The sequence below is a fragment of the Panthera tigris genome, chromosome C1 (assembly GCF_018350195.1).
Source record: "Panthera tigris isolate Pti1 chromosome C1, P.tigris_Pti1_mat1.1, whole genome shotgun sequence".
In the NCBI taxonomy this organism is placed as follows: Eukaryota; Metazoa; Chordata; class Mammalia; order Carnivora; family Felidae; genus Panthera; species Panthera tigris.
The window spans coordinates 172,630,567-172,649,277 of NC_056667.1; the positions used below are offsets into that span (position 1 = coordinate 172,630,567).

Below are 18,711 nucleotides of genomic sequence, written 5' to 3' on the forward strand. Positions count from 1 at the left end.
AATAGATCTACCCTATGACCCAGCAATAGTACTGGTAGGATTTTACCCAAGGGATACAGGAGTGCTGATGCATAGGGGCACTCGTACCCCAATGTTTATAGCAGCACTTTCAACAATAGCCAAATTATGGAAAGGGCCTAAATGTCCATCAAATGATGAATGGATAAAGAAGTTGTGGTTTATATATACAATGGAATACTACTTGGCAGTGAGAAAGAATGAAATATGGCCTTTTGTAGCAACATGGATGGAACTGGAGAGTGTTATGCTAAGTGAAATAAGTCATACAGAGAAAGACAGATACCATATGTTTTCACTCTTATGTGGATCCTATGAAACTTAACGGAAGACCATCGGGGAGGGGAAGGGGGAAAAAAAGTTACAGAGAGGGAAGGAGGCAAACTATAAGAGACTCTTAAAAACTGAGAACAAACTGAGGGTTGATGGGGGGAGGGGCAGGGTGAGAGGGAGGGGAAAGTGGGTGATGGGCATTGAGGAGGGCACCCGTTGGGATGAGCACTGGGTGTTATATGGAAACCAATTTGACAATAAATTTCATATTAAAAAAAAAAGAAAAATTAGCTTTATTCTTTTTCTCAGATACAGCTAATGGGTTTTTTGAAGAATTTTTAATTACGTTATTATGAGAGAGTTATGTGTTATAGTTCTTTTATTAACAACCTGTATGATTGTGGTCTATTCATTTAGCCTTTCTGGGACCCATTTTTATCTCCTACAAAATAAATGTTAGCAAATATTTTTCAAAAAAAAAAAAGACTCATCTATATGTCACCTTCAAGAGACTCACTTCAGACCTAAAGACATATGCAGATTGAAAATGAAGAGCTAGAAAACCACTTACCATGCAAATGAAAGTGAAAAGAAAGCTGAAGTAGCAATGCTTATACTGGACAAAATAGACTTGAAAACAAAGACTGTGACAAGAGAAAAGGAAGGACACTAATAATGATAAAGGGAACAATCCAACAAAAGGATATAACAACTGTAAATATTTATGCACTCAACATGGAAGTACCTAAAGCCAGAAAGGACCTATTAACAGGCATAAAGGAATAAACTGACAATGATACGATAATAGTAGGGGACTTTAACACCCCACTTACATCAATGGATACATCTGCCAGATGGAAAATAAACAAGGAAGGAGTAGCTTTGAATGACAGGACTGGCCGGATGGACCTAACAGATATTCAGAACATTATATCCCAAAACAGCAGATTACACAGTCTTTTCAAGTGCACATGGAACATTCTCCAGAATAGATTGCATATTAGGTCACTAACAAATATCGATAAATTTAAAAAGAATGAAATCTTATCCTGCACATTTTCTGATCATGACATTATGAAATCAGAAATCAAACAGAAGGCAAATATATGGAGGCTAAATAACACGCTACTAAACAATGAATGGGTTAATCAAAAAAATAAGAGGAAATCAAAATACATGGGAGACAACTAAAAAAGAAAACACAATGGTCCAAATCTTTGGGATGCAGCAAAAGCTGATCAAAGAGAGAAATTTATAGCAATACAGATATACCTCAAGAAGCAAGAAAGATCTCTAATAAACAACCTAACCTTATACCTAAAGGAGCTAGAAAAAGAACATAGCCCAAAGCCAGTAGAAGGAAGGAAATAATAAAAATTAAAGTAGAAATGAATGAAATAGAGACAACTCCCGCCCCCCAACAATAGAACAGATCAATGAAACCAGTAGCTGGTTCTTTGAAAAAATCAATAAAATTGATAAACCTTTTATCAGACTCATTAAGAGAAAATGAGAGAGGACTCAAATAAATAAAATCAGAAATGAAGAAGGAGGGGTGCCTGGGTGGCTCAATCAGTTAGGCTTCTGACTTCGACTCAGGTCATGATCTCACGGTTCACGAGTTTGAGCCCTGTGTTGGACTCTGTGCTGATAGCACAGAGCCTGCAGCCTGTTTTGGATTCTGTGACTCCCTCTCTCTGCCCCTCCCCTGCTCATTCTCTGTCTCTGTCTCTGTCTGTCTCTCTCTAAAAAGTAAATAAAACAGGGGCACCTGGGTGGCTAAGTTGGTTAAGCGTCTGACTTTGGCTCGGGTCATGATCTTGTGGTTTGTGGGTTCGAGCCCCGTGTCAGACTCTGTGCTGACAGCTCAGAGCCTGGAGCCTGCTTCGAATTCTGTGTCTCCCTCTCTCTCTGCCCCTCCCCTGCTCATCCTCTGTCTCTCTCTCTATCCCTAGAAAAATTTCAAAAATCAATGAACATGATACATTAGTAAGAGAAAGGACAAAAACCATATGATCATCTCAATAGATGCAGAAAAAGCATTGAGAAAGTACAACATCCATTCATGATAAAAACTCTCAGCAAAGTAGGTTTAGAGGGAACATTTCTCAACATAATAAAGACTGTATATAAAAAACCCACACTAAAATCATACTCAGCAGTGAAGTACTGAGAGCTTTTCCTTTAAGATCATAATAAGATAAGGGTGTCTGCTCTCACTGTTTTTATTAAATATAATACTGAGAGTCCTAGCCACAGCAACCAGGCTAAAATAAATAAATGGCATCCAAATTAGTAAGTAAGAAGTAAAACATTCAGTATTTGCAAATCACAGAATACTATATATAGTAAACCTTTAAAACACCACCAAAAACCACTAGAACTAATAAATGAATTCAGTAAGGTCACAGGATACAAAATCAATTTACAGAAATCTATTACATTTCTGTATACTAATAATGAAGTAGCAAAAAGAGAAACAAAGAAAAAAATCCCATTTATAATTGCATCAAAATGAACAAAATACTTAGGAATAAACCTAACTATAAAACATTGATGAAAGAAATTGAAGATGAGACAACAAATGGAAAGATATTCCATGCCCTAGGACTGAAAGAATTAATACTATGAAAATGTCCACACTACCCAAAGCAATCTACAGAGTCAATGTAATTTCTATCAGAAGACAAACAACAGTTTTGGCAGAACTAGAACCAATAATCCTAAAATATGTATGGAACCTCAAAGATAGCCAAAGACAGCTTGAGAAAGAAAAATAAAGCTGGCACTTCAAATTCCAAGTTTTAAGATATATATAAAGCTGTAGTAATTGAAAACAGTATAATACTGGCACAAAAATAGACACACAGATCAACAGAACAGAATAGAGGGCCCAAAATTAACACACACTTGTATGGTCAATTAATCTACAACAAAGAAGGCAAGAATTTACAATGAGGAGAAGACAGTTTCTTCAATGAACGGTTCTGGGAAAACTAGATAGCTATAGGCAAAAAGAATAAAATTGGACCACTTTCTTACACCACACACAAAAATCAGCTCAAAATGGATTAAAGATATAAATGTAAGACCTGGGGTTGCCTGGGTGGCTCAGTCAGTTGAGCATCCAATTCTTGATTTTGGTTCAGATAATGATCTCAGGGTTGTGGGATCGAGCCCTGTGTTTGGCTCTGTACTAAATGGGGAGCCTGCTTGGGATTCTCTCTCTTCCTCTCTCCCACTCCTCCCGCTCATGCTCTCCCTTTCTCACTCTAAAATATTAAAGGAAAGTGAGATCCAAAACCATAAAAATCCCCAAAGAAAATACAGGCAATAATTTCTTTGACTGCAGCCATAGAATCATGTTTCTAGATATGTCTCCTCAGTCAGGGAAAACAAAATCAAAATTAAACTATTTGGGACTACATCAAAATTAAAAGCTTTTGCACAGCAATGGAAACCATCAACAAAACCAAAAGGCAACCTACTGAATGGGGGGAAGATATTTTCAAGTGATATATCTGATTTTGGTGTATCCAAAATATATAAAGAACTTATATAACTCAACACCAAAAACCCCCAAATAATCTGATCAAAAAATGGGCAGAGGATTTGAACTGACATTTTCCAAGGCAGACATACAGATGGTTGATATACACGTGAAAAGATGCTCAGCATCACAAACCGTCAGAGAAATGCATATCCAAACCACAAAGAGATATCACCTTAAACCTGTCAGAATGGCTGACACAAAAAACACAAAAAATAACAAGTGTTGGCAAGGATGTGGAGAAAAAGGAACCTTCATGCACTGTTGGTGGAAATGCAAACTGGTGCAACCACTGTGGAAAGCAGTATGGTGGTTCTTCAAAAAATTAAAAATAGAATTACCATGATTTAGTAATTTCACTAAAGGTAATTTGCTGAAGGAAAACAAAAACATGGATTCAAAAGATATATGTACCCCTATGCTTATTGCAGCATATTTACAATAGCCAAGATGTGAAAGCAACCCAAGTGTCCATCAACAAATGAATGGATAAAGGTGTCATACACACACAGAATGGAATATTACTCAACCACAGAAAAGAATAAGACCTTGTCATTTGCAACAACATGGATTAACCTAGATGGTATAATCCTAAGTGAAATAAATCAGCCAAAGAAAGACAAATACCATATGATTTCACTCATATGTGAAATTTAAGAAACAAAACAAATGAACAACAACAATAAAAAGATCAGCAAAATACCAGACTCTTAAATACAGAAAAGATACTGGTGGTTGTCGGAGGGAAGGTGAGTAGGGGAATGGGTGAAATAGATAACGCAGATTAAGAGTACACTTATCTTGATGAGTACTAAATATTCCTCAGAACTGCTGAATCATTATACTGTATACATGAAACTAATATAATGTATTTTAATTGTACTTCAATAACAAAGATAAAGAAAAAACATGTCACCTGCAAAATGTGACAGGAAGTTTTTTCTCTAAAAGTACTTCTTGACAAATAGAGCAGATATCATCTGAACCAATTTCCTTCTGTTTAATGTACCCATCTTCTTCAATATGCACAGTTTCATCATTTGTTCCTTGTTGTGGAGTTTGAACTCGATGTATCCCTCGAAGCAAGTCACTGATTTCTCTTTCCACAAGACCTAACTGCAAAGCACCTATGAAAAATTCCAAAGTATTAAAATTCAGTGGCAAAATTAGAGATACAGAAATGTAAATAACTTATGCTGAAAGTTAGAATTTTCTTTCAAATATCAGAAAGACAGTTTTGATTGAATTGTTACACTGAGATTTACCACTTCTTGTATTTTTTTTCAGAACCAAAAGGTCAAGTAAGAGTCATTGATAAAAAGAATGGGAGGTGCTGGGTGGCTCAGTTGGTTAAGCATCTGACTTCAAATCAGGTCATGACCTCACAGTTCATGGGTTTGAGCCCCATGCCAGGCTCTGTGCTGATAGCTCAGAGCCTGGAGGCTGCTTCAGATTCTGTGTCTCCCTCTCTCTCTGTCCCTCCCTGACTTGTTCTCTCTCCCTAAAAAATAAATAAACATAAAAGTAAATGAATGGAAATTATATTTTTTTTCTTATAACTGAAAAGAGTCAGTGCAAATGTTGCATTGTAAAGGTTTTGCATTAATTATATGACAGTGTTCATCCTTGGATTGGTGTTATAATCATGTCTTAGATTTTAATCTGTTCAATTTGTCCATAAATAATATTTTATCAACATACCACCAAAAGAAATGGACACAAATACATAAAGGGGAAACAGGGATATTTGAGTAGTTAGTGAAATTAGTCTTTGTTAGATGAATAATGAATGAATAGATAACAGGAGAGCAAGACTCAATTGTAACTACTCTCCTATCTTGGTTTTCAGTTTCTACAAGAGTGTCTTGGTAGCCACATCTTTCACAGATTTGGTTAGTATTCTTCTGAATAATCTATTTGGAACTATGTTGCTTATAATCTTGGGATGTGTATTCTTTGAATTATGAATTTTCTCCATCCTACTGTCCTTATAAGAAATCGTTTCTAATACATTTAGTTTTGATCAGGGAATCCTAGATTCTTTATTCCTTTCTCCATCCCAGGCTCCTTTCCTTTTTTCTCTCCTTAACATGCCATAATTTAAATGCCATCTGTTATTGGTCCTCTTGAATTCTATTCATTTTATACATTCTTTAATACATTTAATACATTATTTAATAAATTTTAAAATACTTGCAAGATAATAAAAACTTCATTTTTTCTGGAAAGACTTCCAAATTAAACACTAAGAATACTGAAAACATCATAGAACAATATAGAAATCTCCGTTCCTTGCATGAGGTGGGGTGGCAGGTGGAATGTAAGAGGGTAACATAATTTAATTAACCATTACTTTGGAGGATGAGAGCTATTTGTCACAGAGACAGAGCAACATCTGCTCTCTAAAAAAGACAGGGAGGAAAATGAAGAACAAAAACTGTGCTTTTGGGAATAAAGATTTCCTAGGGCAGCAGAATTATTGAAACTTAAAAGTTCATAAGAGGAGCTGGCCATAAATGTCTTATGTGGTATAACATGAATTGGAAAATGAAAGGCAGAAACAAACTCTTCTGAAATTAATTTAAAAAATTAATGTATGAGACTATGAAAGAATATTCTTTTATAGAGAAGAGCAAGACAGCTAATCTTATCAGAGGGCAATGGAAGATGTTCAACTTCATTAACATAAAAGAAAATTAGTTAAAATAAGAATGACACACAGACACAGAATAAAACCTATTGAATAAGCAATAGTAAATCAATGAAATGTTATGTTTGTTTGCCTTATGTCATTTCTTTTTGCATTTAAAAAAGTTATATGAAGATACTTTAGACCTTCTAAGGGTATGTTAGATGTATGGAAGAATGGAAATTTATTTAATTTGCCAGGAGCGAACAGATTACAATGAACCTTGTAGCTGGCATTTTTTTGTGCTCTGTAGGACAGCCTTTTTTTCCCCTACACTATAGAAATATTATTAACATTTGAAAATATTTCTTCATATTTTTAAATTATTTTCTTTGGGGACTTAATATTCTGTTCATGTCTTTCATTATGTGCTTAAGTAATAATATGTACCTAAAACACGAATCTCAAACCAAACCTAGCAGAAAATTGACAGGTAGCTGAAATTGCAAATCAGCAAAAGTATTTTAAGACCAATTTGGCAATACATCTGGTTGGCAGACATAAAAATTTTAATACTTTTACTCCAAAATTTGATTAGTGAGACATTAGGCTAAACAAATGATTGAAAGAAGAGAAAGCTTCATGTACAAAGAATATGACAGTTAGAAATAAATTAAATGCCTAACAATAGAATAATGTTAACTAAATTATGATATACCATATTTAGCCCCTGATGACTTTAATTACAGAGATTACACAGCATTGAAAATGGGTATAAAGTAACAATGTGTGATAAAAGCAGGGGACAAAATTCCCATGCACTATTAGACATACATAAATATAAAGTAATAAATGAAAATGGGAGCAAAAAAGTTTATTGCATCTTTGTAGTGGGAATTTAAAATTTTTTTTCTTAAACATGGTTCTTAATTTATTTGTAAATATTTAATTAAAAAAAGGAATGGATGGCATTTACTAGACAAAAAGAAAAAGAGAAAATGGAGGAGAAGAGGGAAAAAAATCTAGTTTATACTTTGGGTTTTGACTACTGTTAGCATTGGAACTTTTAGAATCTCCCTTATAAAAGAAGAGAGGGGAATTGGATAAACTAAAAGTTTCTCTAATGCCAACGTTTATGAAACAAAGAGAAGGATACGTTTTTGACTCTTAGCTATTTTGTCCCTCAGCTCTCTATTAAAAAGTAAACTATAAAAAAAAAATAGACATTGTCTTTAGAAGAAACTATTAGGTGATAAATGTAGGTTTTGCTGGAAAACATTTATTGGGTGATGGGAAAAATAATGCTCCATGTTCAAAAACTGATATCTTTACAATAAAATTCCTTTGTAATCATCTTTGTAAATGTTCAAAAATAAAAGTCAATTGTTTTTGATATGCAACACTAGAGCACAAATATTTGTTTCCTGATTTGTTTTAGAAGAATCTAGGAATGATATTCAAAACACTCACATAATCCAAATGAATAATCATTTATAGCTTTCTTTAATTTAAATAATCTGTTTGTTCCAGCTTTCATTAAAAAATTTTTTCTTATGTTTATTTATTTCTGAGAGAGAGAGAGAGAGCGCAAGCAGGGGAGGGGCAGAGAAAGAGAGAGAGGCAAAGAATCCAAAGCAGGCTCCAGGCTCTGAGCTGTCAGCACAGAGCCCTACACAGAGCTTGAACCAATGGACCGTGAGAGCATGACCTGAGGCAAAGTGGGTTACTCAACGGACTAAGCCAGCCAGGCACCCCCATTCTAGCTTTCATTTACATGATAAATTTTAAGATGATTAAGACTTCTACTTTTTTGAATATTTGTGCAAATAGGATTCTCTCAATGTTGACCAAAACTTCTTTTAAATATAGAGATATGAAAGATCTTTTATTTTTGTAGGAAGTATATATTTTTCAAAATTAACATTTAGGATTAAACATTAAAAAACATTTAAAAAAATTCCCAACCATAGGCTGATATTTATAAAAAGAACAAGACATAGTTTCTGCCTTTAAGAAATAAAAAGGATAACAGAATATTAACTATTAGGTTGATCCATATGAAATTGCTACTTTTGGAAATGAAAAACTCCACAAATGTTAGTATTCATTTTTCAATTCATAAAGAAGTATCTAACAGAGGCTCCTGGCTAATACATAGTACAATAGATGTTTGTTGAATTTGGTTGTATAGAGCTTCACTGTAATAAGAGTAGCCATTAGCCACATGTGACTACTAAGCACTTGAAATACGGTTCATGTGACTAAAAAACTAAATTTCTAATTTTGTTTCACTTAAATTGAAATTGAAAACTCATAATATATAGTTACTGAAAAATTTGTAAGTATGTATATGTAACAATTTAGGTATTACATGAATCTATTTTTCAACTGAGTATTTTATAAAATCTAAATGCAGATCAAATATTTCCATTGAAAATATAGTGTCTAGATGAGATTCTCTGTAAGTATAAAATACTAAGACTTTGAAGACAGTATCAAAAATATTGCATATTTTTATATTGATTACATGTTGATATGGTAATATTTTAATGTATTAGATTAAATTAAAATATATTATTAAAATAAACTTTCCCTGTTTCTTTTTACTCTTTGTAATATGGCTACTAGAAAATTACATATGTGGTTTGCATTATATTTCTATTGGACAGCACTAGTATGGAAGCTTGTGAAAATGGTATGTAAAACAGTGTAGAGAACAAGTAAGATTTGGAGAGGACGTGAGCGCTTAACTTCAGGTGGATAAAATGAAGAAATAGAGAAATAAACAGTGTATGCAATATCAAACAACCCAATCATTGTGTATGAAGGGATTGGAAGAGAGGATGAAGTAGAGAACTAAGTGACATTCCAGAAAGAACCTTTTGTCTACAATGTGGAGAAGGAAGAAACCAAGTGCAGGCACCGAAAAGAAACAGGCTCTAGAACACTATGAAGGGCTGATGAAGGTTGGACAAAGGTGAGAATGAGAATGGAGAGATGAAAACACCGTTGAGAAGGAGGTAGGATGTAACATGAACGGGATTTATGAAATGACTCCTTAGACAGGAGAGAGGAAGTTGGGAGAGGAAAAATCAAGGAGAATCCCATGGTTTCTAGTTTTGGAGACTAAAGAAAAAGGAAAGCTAATATATGAGGTAGGGGATACAAGAGGGGAGCACAAATGGGGGAGGGGGGGGAATTTGGTATTTAAAATGCCTGTGGGACCTCCAAATCTGAGCTGCCCCGAAGGCAACTGAAAATAGTGCTCTGTTGATAAGAGAAATGTGTAAAATGAGAGAAGAGTACAAAAAAAAAGTGTCTGTGAAACACTAATATTAATTTATTATCTAGTACAACTTTTAAATGTTTACTGTGATTACCATAATGACAACATCTTTTTTATAAAATCTATAAATCCAAATGACCTATAACAAAATTAATTTTTTCTCTTTTAATTTTGAGGACTCTAGAACTTAAAGTTACATACCTATATGCTTGACTCTAAACTCAATTTAAGTACTGTCATAAAAACTATTTTACTCTTAAAAACATGTATTTATATTTTTTACATACAAATTTCAGTTAGTAGATATTTTTGAATGAAATTATGTTCCATGTCAACTATTACTGTGATCTAAAAAATTACATTTCTGATTTTTTTTATAATTAAAATAATTTTACGCCTAGAAACCACTGTGAATCTTTGCTTAGCACACATGAAGGAAATTTTGCCTTCAGAATAACTAGCCATTGTTTCATCGCTTTTTTTATTAAGTGCCCCTGAATTCGAAATGACATATAAAGTTACATTTTTTTATTAAGGAAGAAAAATGTCCCAAGTGTCTTAAATGCAACAAACTGAGCTACAGATAGTTGTCAGATTGTCTAGGAAAATAATTGTTTAAATTTAGAATATGTCTAAACAAAAAATTATTAAATATGTTAACTTCAAAATAATAAAAGAAGAAATGCAACTTACATTCATGATTCCTTGGAAGTTTGAATTTTTTCAACAAGACCCTAGTATTCACAGGTGGAAAACCAAAAGAAATATTTATTTATGATATAACCTAAAATGATATATTTTAATATTAGGAGTAGCATTATAGAATTTATATTGCTGATGGTGTTATAAATATACTTAACACTCTCATCAGTTTTCTGTTATAATAATAAGTAGTTAAATGTTAACTGTACTGAAATCAAAATAAAAAATTCATACAAAAACAGTAGTTAAATAAATGTTTTAAAGTAAGCATATGTGAAAAAAGTATTATAAATGAAAATAAAAGACATTTATAATAAAGAGATTTGCCAGAAAGAGTCCATGTATTTCTTTATAACATACATTTATTCACAGAGACAGGTTAGTAAAGGAATGAGATATTCATTGTAATTCCTTTAAACTTCCCTAGAAGTTTCTTAGTCCTGAAAATGGAGTAATTTTCTGGAGAGTACCAATACTGTTTTCCTACATATACCACTTGAATGTATGACAGAAAAAATACTTCAAATATCGCCAATTGAAATGGAATATGACTTTTTTAAAAGCTGAGAAATACATAAAAAATTCTTACTTAAATATATTAAATATACTTTAGTATATTAAATACTTGAATTATATTTCCATTTAGTTTGGTTAATATATTGTAAAAAACAAGTAACATTATATAGAAATCAGAACAGAAGGCCCTTGCCCTGAGGAAGCTGGCATTAAAAAAATGAAAAAAAACTATTTTAATAAACATAATTTATTATTTTTAATAATAAAACCAAACTGCAAGTTTTTAAAGGACCATATTTTATATCTTCTATGCTAACTAGAGTAAATTGTGTTAGCAATGCTCAATAAAAACTGATCAAAACAAAACAACAAAAACTTGGTAATACAAGCTTTGGAAATGAAGGTATATACTTTTTTTTTTAACTTATAAAGAAAAGCATTCAAAATGTGAGATACATATTCTTCTCTCAATTTTTTGTTAGATTTGTTTTACCCTCCAATTTCAGTCACAAATATTCTATAATAATATAATTCATGATTTGTTCATATAAATACAGATAGGTAAAACAAAATGAGTTGAAAGAATGAAAAAATGGAAAGAAGGGAAAGAATTCCAGACTAACTCCAAACACTAAATTAAAACAATTTTTTAAAAACTTTTCATTTTTGGGATTTCCCTGTAAGTAGGTTCTGTCACTAGAGGAAAACTTTCAGATTCAACAGAAGTAATTCTCAGTGTAGTCCTATTACTATCTTAAAAGATTCATAGTAAAATGCTTATTGAAAATAAAAATAATACATTAGAAAATATCATAATTAAAAAAATAATGAGGGGCACGTGGGTGACTCAGTCGGTTGAGTAGCCGACTTTGGCTCAGGTTATGATCTAACAGTTTGTGGGTTTGAGCCCCGTGTCTGGCTCTATGCTGACAGCTCAGAGCCAGAGCCTTCAGATTCTGCATCTCCTCGCGCTGTACCTCCCCGGCTTGCACTCTGTCTCTCTCTCTCAAAAATAAATAAACATTAAAGAAATTGAAGAAAATAATAAAAATAATAAAAATTTAAAAAACATAACGAATTTTTTGTTATTAAATGATTTGTTTGTTGTACTACATTTACAAAGAAAACAAACAATGCACCCAGTAGAAAGAATAAAAATAAAAATGTATTCGGGAATTTATTTTTAACTGACAGCAAATAGAAATCCTATAGTGAGAACATAATTATTGTTATTGATGTGAATCAGGGAGGTTTTTCTTTTTCTGTTTTATAGTTAGATTTCACATTTGTACATAAGATTCTTAGACAGTAAGAATTTAAAAAGTGATTTTTTAAATTATAAACATGAACTTTTAAAACTTGCAGAGGTGGTAGTATGTTTCTCAAGTTAAACTTTATTTAATTTTCAGAATGAAATAAAATACCCCAAAATATACTGAAAAACTACAGCCATTTTACCCTTATATCTCCCAACAACAAATTTCTATTACCTTAAGTACTCAAATCATGAAAAAGGCAATATACCAAGATGTTCCTTTGTGTCAGATCTGGATTACAGAGTTACTTACCAGCATATATGCTTACAAAGTTCCCCTCCTTTCAGAAATGTGGAACAGTTACAAACATGAGGATTTCCTAAGAAAACCTTTAAAAGAAAAATGCATACTTAAAAAAAAAAAACAACCCTCCAGTTAATTTTTAGAGTTAGAATAAAAATAATTTAATGGACGATAGGATTAAAAGAGATTTCAAGAAGTAATTTAGTTTAGGTGACTTCAAATGTTGAATATAGTCTATGGAGACATCTTAACGCTTGACACCAGTCTCCAGGCTGATTTTTCACTGTCATATTGTCTTGCTCAACAACTTGTATTATCACTTAAGACTTCTTCAGTGACCTACACTCAGGCAAGTGAAAAGAAATCTAATTTTAAAAGCTAAAAAATATCTCTGTATCGATACATTTCTTAATGAAAGTTCATTCTGCCTTGCAGTGGAGCTAAAGACTTTTTGTAAATTAGCTTATTTTGGATCTTTTGTTTTGTACACTTAATTGGTATATAATTTCACTTGAGAAGACTAATTTTATTCACCAAGTTTATATTGGCTAAAATAATTTTTTAACTAAGTGTTCTAAGGGACAAAGTAAAAAAAAAAAGATGTCTTAAATAAGCACAGGCTAGTAATTTGTATTCAGTACTTAGAATGCAGGACACTACATTAAAATTTTCCAAATCAACACCCGGGAGGTGGGATGGTGGCTGATTTTTGAGTGGCAAGAGTGGGATATGCAAATATAAAATATCTTTTTTTCAGGTTTTTATTAAGACCTTTCCAAGGCATCGCCACCTAAACGATACTTTAAAAGGATCTTCTTGGAGGTTTAGAGTGACTAAAGAGTAAAGAAAAACAGATTTTATTTATTTAGTATTTACAGTATGAAATAGGTCGTAGGATTTTCATTTCGTTTTAGTTACAGGGCTCGTGACTGCCAACAACGGATCCAAGAACGCACGCAACGCAAAGCATGTATTCAAGTAAAACGTCTCACATTTTCAAGCCTAAACATCAAGCAGGTGCCATCATCTTACAAGAGTTGGATGCCATTTTGGAGTCCTGACTTCCCAAAATTAAACTTTTCTATGAAAACACGACTTCCCTCTGCAATTTGCACATCTTTAGAGTCTGGATCTCGCGCGGGTGGGGTGGGTGTGGCAGCGAGAATCCGCAGGGATTGTGAAGGTGGTTTAGAAATAAGGAAGGCCCAGGAGGACCGGGTGGGTGGGCCGGGCGGGAGTGGAGGCAAGTTGGGGGTGGTAATTACTCGGAAATCCCTGTTTTCCGGCTCCTCCTCCCTCAGCAGGAAGCCGGTGGGGCCCATCTCTCGTAGGAGGTAGATGCTGCCGCTCAGCGCCAAGTCCTGTTGCCAGCTGAGGTGGTTGCTCAAGTGTCTTCGCCTTTCAGAGGCTTTACAGCCTCGGCGAAGCATCTTGCTTGGGTGAGGGCGAAGGCAACTTCTCTACGAGACTCTCCGAGTGCCCGCCGGTTTCCATGACAACCGCGTGCCGGCCGGTTGCCTTGGTGATAAAGGTTGAGCTTCCTGATGTCCCAGAGTGCCTTGCGGCCAAGCTATAGCTGGCAACCAAAGGGCAAGGGGTGGAGAGTGGATTCCGCAGCTCAGAGCCGCCTCCGCTCGTTCCTGGAGCCACGTTCCTGGCTGGGAAGCGTTTCTAATACCCCGACCTGCCCAACGTTAAGGTGGCGGCTAAAGACACAGCTGTCAAATCTCTCGTGTTCCTTTTGCTGGTTCCTTGCAGGCAGGGCTGGTAAATTATGTGTGTTAGGACAGTCGCACGAGCGGGTTACTGTGTGGGCTCTGCGTGCTCAAATTTTCCTGTGATGATTCATCATCTTTATCAGAAACCCCAGAGTAATTTTTTGTTCAACAATATTCCACCATTTCCAGAGTGCTCACTATCTGCATAATCTGAGCGATTCGCTGGGGAAAGAAAAGACAGGAATCTAACCCCTAGGGAGCTAGATCCTTAAATCGGGACGTGTGCAGGGTGTGGGCGGGTTTGGTTTTAAAGCCAGAGGAGCATTTCTTAGATAGGGATGGGTGTGGGGGGTGGTGCCAAATCCATTGACCCTGTCCCCCAAATCCACAATCTCTGTTCTAAGGAATATTTTTGAGGTATGCAATGTTGATTAAATAATTCACATTGTCTACGAACTGTGTAACTGCATTCTACTAGAAGAGCTGTAATAAAGTTGAGTCAAGTAAAGAAGCCATGTCACTAGAATCTTTCTAAGAAATTGAAATCAGGAAATAGCTACTTGGTGGCTCAGTAACATAAGCGAAGATGAAGGATAGTTGTCCATTTTATCATGGGAGGAGACCATAACTAGACTATGCCAAGAGCAGAGAGGAGAAAATGGCAAAGGCCACGATATGAGAGAAGATGATGGAAATGGTAACTTGCACATGTTAAACTTTTTTTTTTTTCTCAACGTTTTTTATTTTTGGGACAGAGAGAGACAGAGCATGCACGGGGGAGGGGCAGAGAGAGAGGGAGACACAGAATCGGAAACAGGCTCCAGGCTCCGAGCCATCAGCCCAGAGCCTGACGCGGGGCTCGAACTCACAGACCGCGAGATCCTGACCTGGCTGAAGTCGGACGCTTAACCGACTGCGCCACCCAGGCTCCCCTTGCACATGTTAAATGTGCAGATAAACACCACCAATCCTAGGTCTAAGATCTTAACTTACTAAATTTTATTACTACTTTTCTATTCTGACTAATAACAACTAACATACATATGACCATAATCCCAATTTTACTGTCAACTTAATGGTGCTAGGTGTTAAAGTGAAACACACATTAGGGAAAAACCTCATATTGAAACCAAAAGAAATTATAAATTGAATTAGTTTATTTATTAATATTCACAATTTAAAAACTCAATATAAATTACTGACAATCTACACTTTCTATTTAATAAGATGAGATGGGTTTCAGAGTGAAGGCATTTTATTCAATTGCCATTCCTGCTCTCTCTCTCCATATATATATATTGTGTGTGTGTGTATATATATATATATATACACACACACAATATATATGTATATCCATATAATATCTCTTTCTATATATAATATACATATGAAGTATTATATAGTTATTTAAGAATTATCTTGAAGAGAACTTTAAAAAATAAACAGTAAATAATTGTTAAAACTGTTATTACTTATTGTAATTAGATAATACTTATGTGTAAGTGATAGACATAATTTTCAGAAAGGACACATGTTTAAGACACAATAAACTTTATGTAAGCGAAATGTGGGTTCATAAATTCCATTTTGGGGGGTGATAAAAGTAGGAGTATTCATACTTTCATGGAAGTTAAAAAGAGAAAGCACAGATTGTTAGAACTTCAGTCTAGATGTAAGACATTTGTTTTTATATCTGTCAGTTAAGACTTTAAAAACGTTCTTATAGCTAGGTGACTATCCCATATGTTTCCTTCATCAATTAAGAGAGTATGACATGAGTAATATTTGCAAATATTAAATCAGGGAATTAAATTTCTCCCATAAGTTTGTCATGTTCCCTTCCAAGTTACATTTTGAAGCATATTGCCCCAGGATGAGGGAAGTGGTACTAGAAATGAGTCATTGATAAGCTTTGAGTTTCATGAATTAAGTTTTAGCCCCTTTAGCAATACAATTTAGCCATAAAAGACAGGAGCTAATACATTTTATAAATAAATGGATCTTAACTCTATAGGGTACAATAGAATAAGCTGGGCTTAGAGTATTAGACTTGGAATAGTGGAAGAGTATGCCATTGGGGGATGAAAAGAAGACTAACAAGTCAGTGGAAGAAGTCAGCTGCTAATCTTAATGTGGGTGTGTTTGTGTTGGGGTGAGGGTGGGAGATGTGAGGGTGAGGCAAGGGATGGATTGAAACATTGAGATTGGTTTGGGAAGACTGAGAACACCTATGGAAGGTGTGTTTACTTTTGGAATAGTGTCAGAGAGGTGCAGATTACTGGGGAACTTCAGCTTTTTGCTTACTGTCCCCTAACATGAAGTGAGCAATATGCGAGATGCCAGTGGAAGACAGAGAGTAAATGAACTGCTTGTAATGTCCTGGTCCTCAAGGATTAAAGACATACACTGAATATAGAGTCTGTGTTTACATACAAAGAATGGGCACAAGAAGAAGTAAACTAGTGTCTGACTAAGATGATGCAGAACTCAGCAATTTCAAGACAATAGAAAGTGGCAAAGAGAACCGAGGACTCCAGTGAAGGTGCTTCAACACAATACCTTTCTTTTTTTTTTAATCAAAGTTCAATAGGGCCAGTTACCAGTAGGTCCCTGACCTCCCTTTTCTTAGAGCATTTATTCTAGGAAACATTAAATCGTAATTTTTTTCTTTGTCCCTTTGAGATGTACCTCTTCTCCCAGCCTCTTGCCAGTTTTACAACACAGTAGTATATTTCGGAAGGACCTGGGAAGCATCCCTTTGAAATGGAATCATCAAGAATGATAGTGCCCCCTGCCTGGGTAGCTCAGTCAGTTGAGCCAACCAGACTCTTGGTATTGGCTGGAGTCATGATCTCTCAGTTTCATGAGTCTGAGCCTAGTGCCTCTGCACTGGCAGTGCAGAGCCTGCTTGAGATTCTCTCTCTCCCTCTCTCTGCTCCTCCCCCACTTGCACTGTCTCTGTCTCTCTCAAAGTAAATAAACTAAACTAAAAAAAAAAAAAAATGATAGTGCCCCCATCTCCTGGTCTTTGTGGCAGTATGAAACCTAACTTTGGTACTCACCAGTTAGCAGTCATAGATGGCCTAATTACATTGACCAACCCCCTTCCTAACAACCTCCTCTAGTACTTTTCCACTAGCTTGCTGCAGGCTTCAAAATGCTCCTTTTGTTTCAATGTAGTTGAGTTCTCAGTCTCTCTCTCCTCTACTGCAAGCTTTTTTTTTTTTTTTTTTTTTTTTTTTTTTGAGAGACAGAGAATGAGTGTGAGCAGGGGAGAGGAGGAGAGAGAGAGAGATAGAGAGAGAGAGAGAGAGAATCTTATAGAGAGAATCTTGAGCAGGTTCCATGCTCAGCTCAGAGCCCCATGTGGGGCTCGATCCCACAATCCTGGGATCATGACCTGAGCCAAAATTAAGAGTTGAATGCTTAACTGACCAAGCCACCCGGCTGCCCAAGCAATCATTGTGAACAAGTCTTCCTTGACTGTTTAACCCTGTCCAGTTCAATTTTTCTTTGGCAATAGATACTCATTAATCTAAAAAAGGCTATTAAATCAGACTAAAAAGTTTTTTTTTTCTTGTCCTCAAGTGGAGTGGTAGCTAGCAAAGGTGATTGGATCATTTAGAGAGAAAGCATACTTCAGTTTTTTGTACATCCAAGTGTAATATAAATAAATTTGCAACTTACTGTGAGTGTGATTGGGACTTTTAGTTTAAGATGCCAGACTTCCATCCAAAGAGCCTTTGAAAATAATAATAAAAAATAAAAAATAAAAAGGTTTCAACCTCTGCTACTGAAAAAACTAGGGAGGACTGAGGTAGTAGACTTCTAAGAATGACCCCAGTGACCTTTGTCCTTCTATATTTCCCTGTCCCGTGAATATGTCCTGTTACATGGCGAAGAGATTTTGCTGATGTAATTAAGGTTGCTGTCAGTTGACTTTGAGTTAATTAAAAGGAAGATGATTTGGGTCATCCTGATCTAATCATACAACTCGTTTAAAATTAAGCACAAGGGGCACCTGGATGGCTCAGTCGGTTAAGTGTCCAACTTTGGCTCAGGTCATGATCTCACAGTCTGTGAGTTCAAGCCCCACATCTGGCTCTGTGCTGACAGCTCAGAGCCTGGAGCCTGCTTCAGATTCTGTGTCTCCCTCTCTCTGCCCTTCCCCCACTCACGTTCTCTCTCCCTCTCTCAAAAATAAATAAACCTCAAAAAAAATTTGTTTTAAATAAAATAAATTAAGCACAGAGTTTTCTCTGGCTAGTGGCAGAAGGAGAAGTCTGAGATGAAGCATAATTTTCTTGAAGATGGAGGGATCCACCTTAAAGGAATGCTGGGGGCCTCTGGAAGAAGAGCCAAAAAGGAAATGGGGGACTCAGACCTATAACACTAAGGAGCTGGACTTTGCCACAGCCTAAATAAAGTTGAAATCAGATTCTTCCTTAGAGCTTTCAGAT

General features: G+C 35.2%; 1 protein-coding gene across 2 annotated transcripts in view; it reads right to left on the minus strand.

Moving 5' to 3' along the window:
• ZSWIM2 (zinc finger SWIM-type containing 2) overlaps window positions 1–18,711 on the minus strand; it is a 36,635-nt gene extending 17,924 nt beyond the window's left edge. Inside the window, exons 1-5 of one of the 2 annotated variants that reach the window (XM_042994877.1) lie at window positions 18,636–18,711; window positions 17,939–17,992; window positions 12,543–12,619; window positions 10,450–10,490; window positions 4,758–4,968 (exon numbers count right to left, since the gene is read on the minus strand). In XM_042994877.1, the coding sequence (XP_042850811.1) occupies window positions 4,758–4,968; window positions 10,450–10,490; window positions 12,543–12,619; window positions 17,939–17,983 (374 nt within the window). In that variant the 5' untranslated portion in view covers window positions 17,984–17,992; window positions 18,636–18,711. Of the gene's footprint in view, window positions 1–4,757; window positions 4,969–10,449; window positions 10,491–12,542; window positions 12,620–13,798; window positions 14,037–17,938; window positions 17,993–18,635 lie in introns of those variants that run through there. The other variant, XM_007083866.3, reaches the window with a different exon arrangement.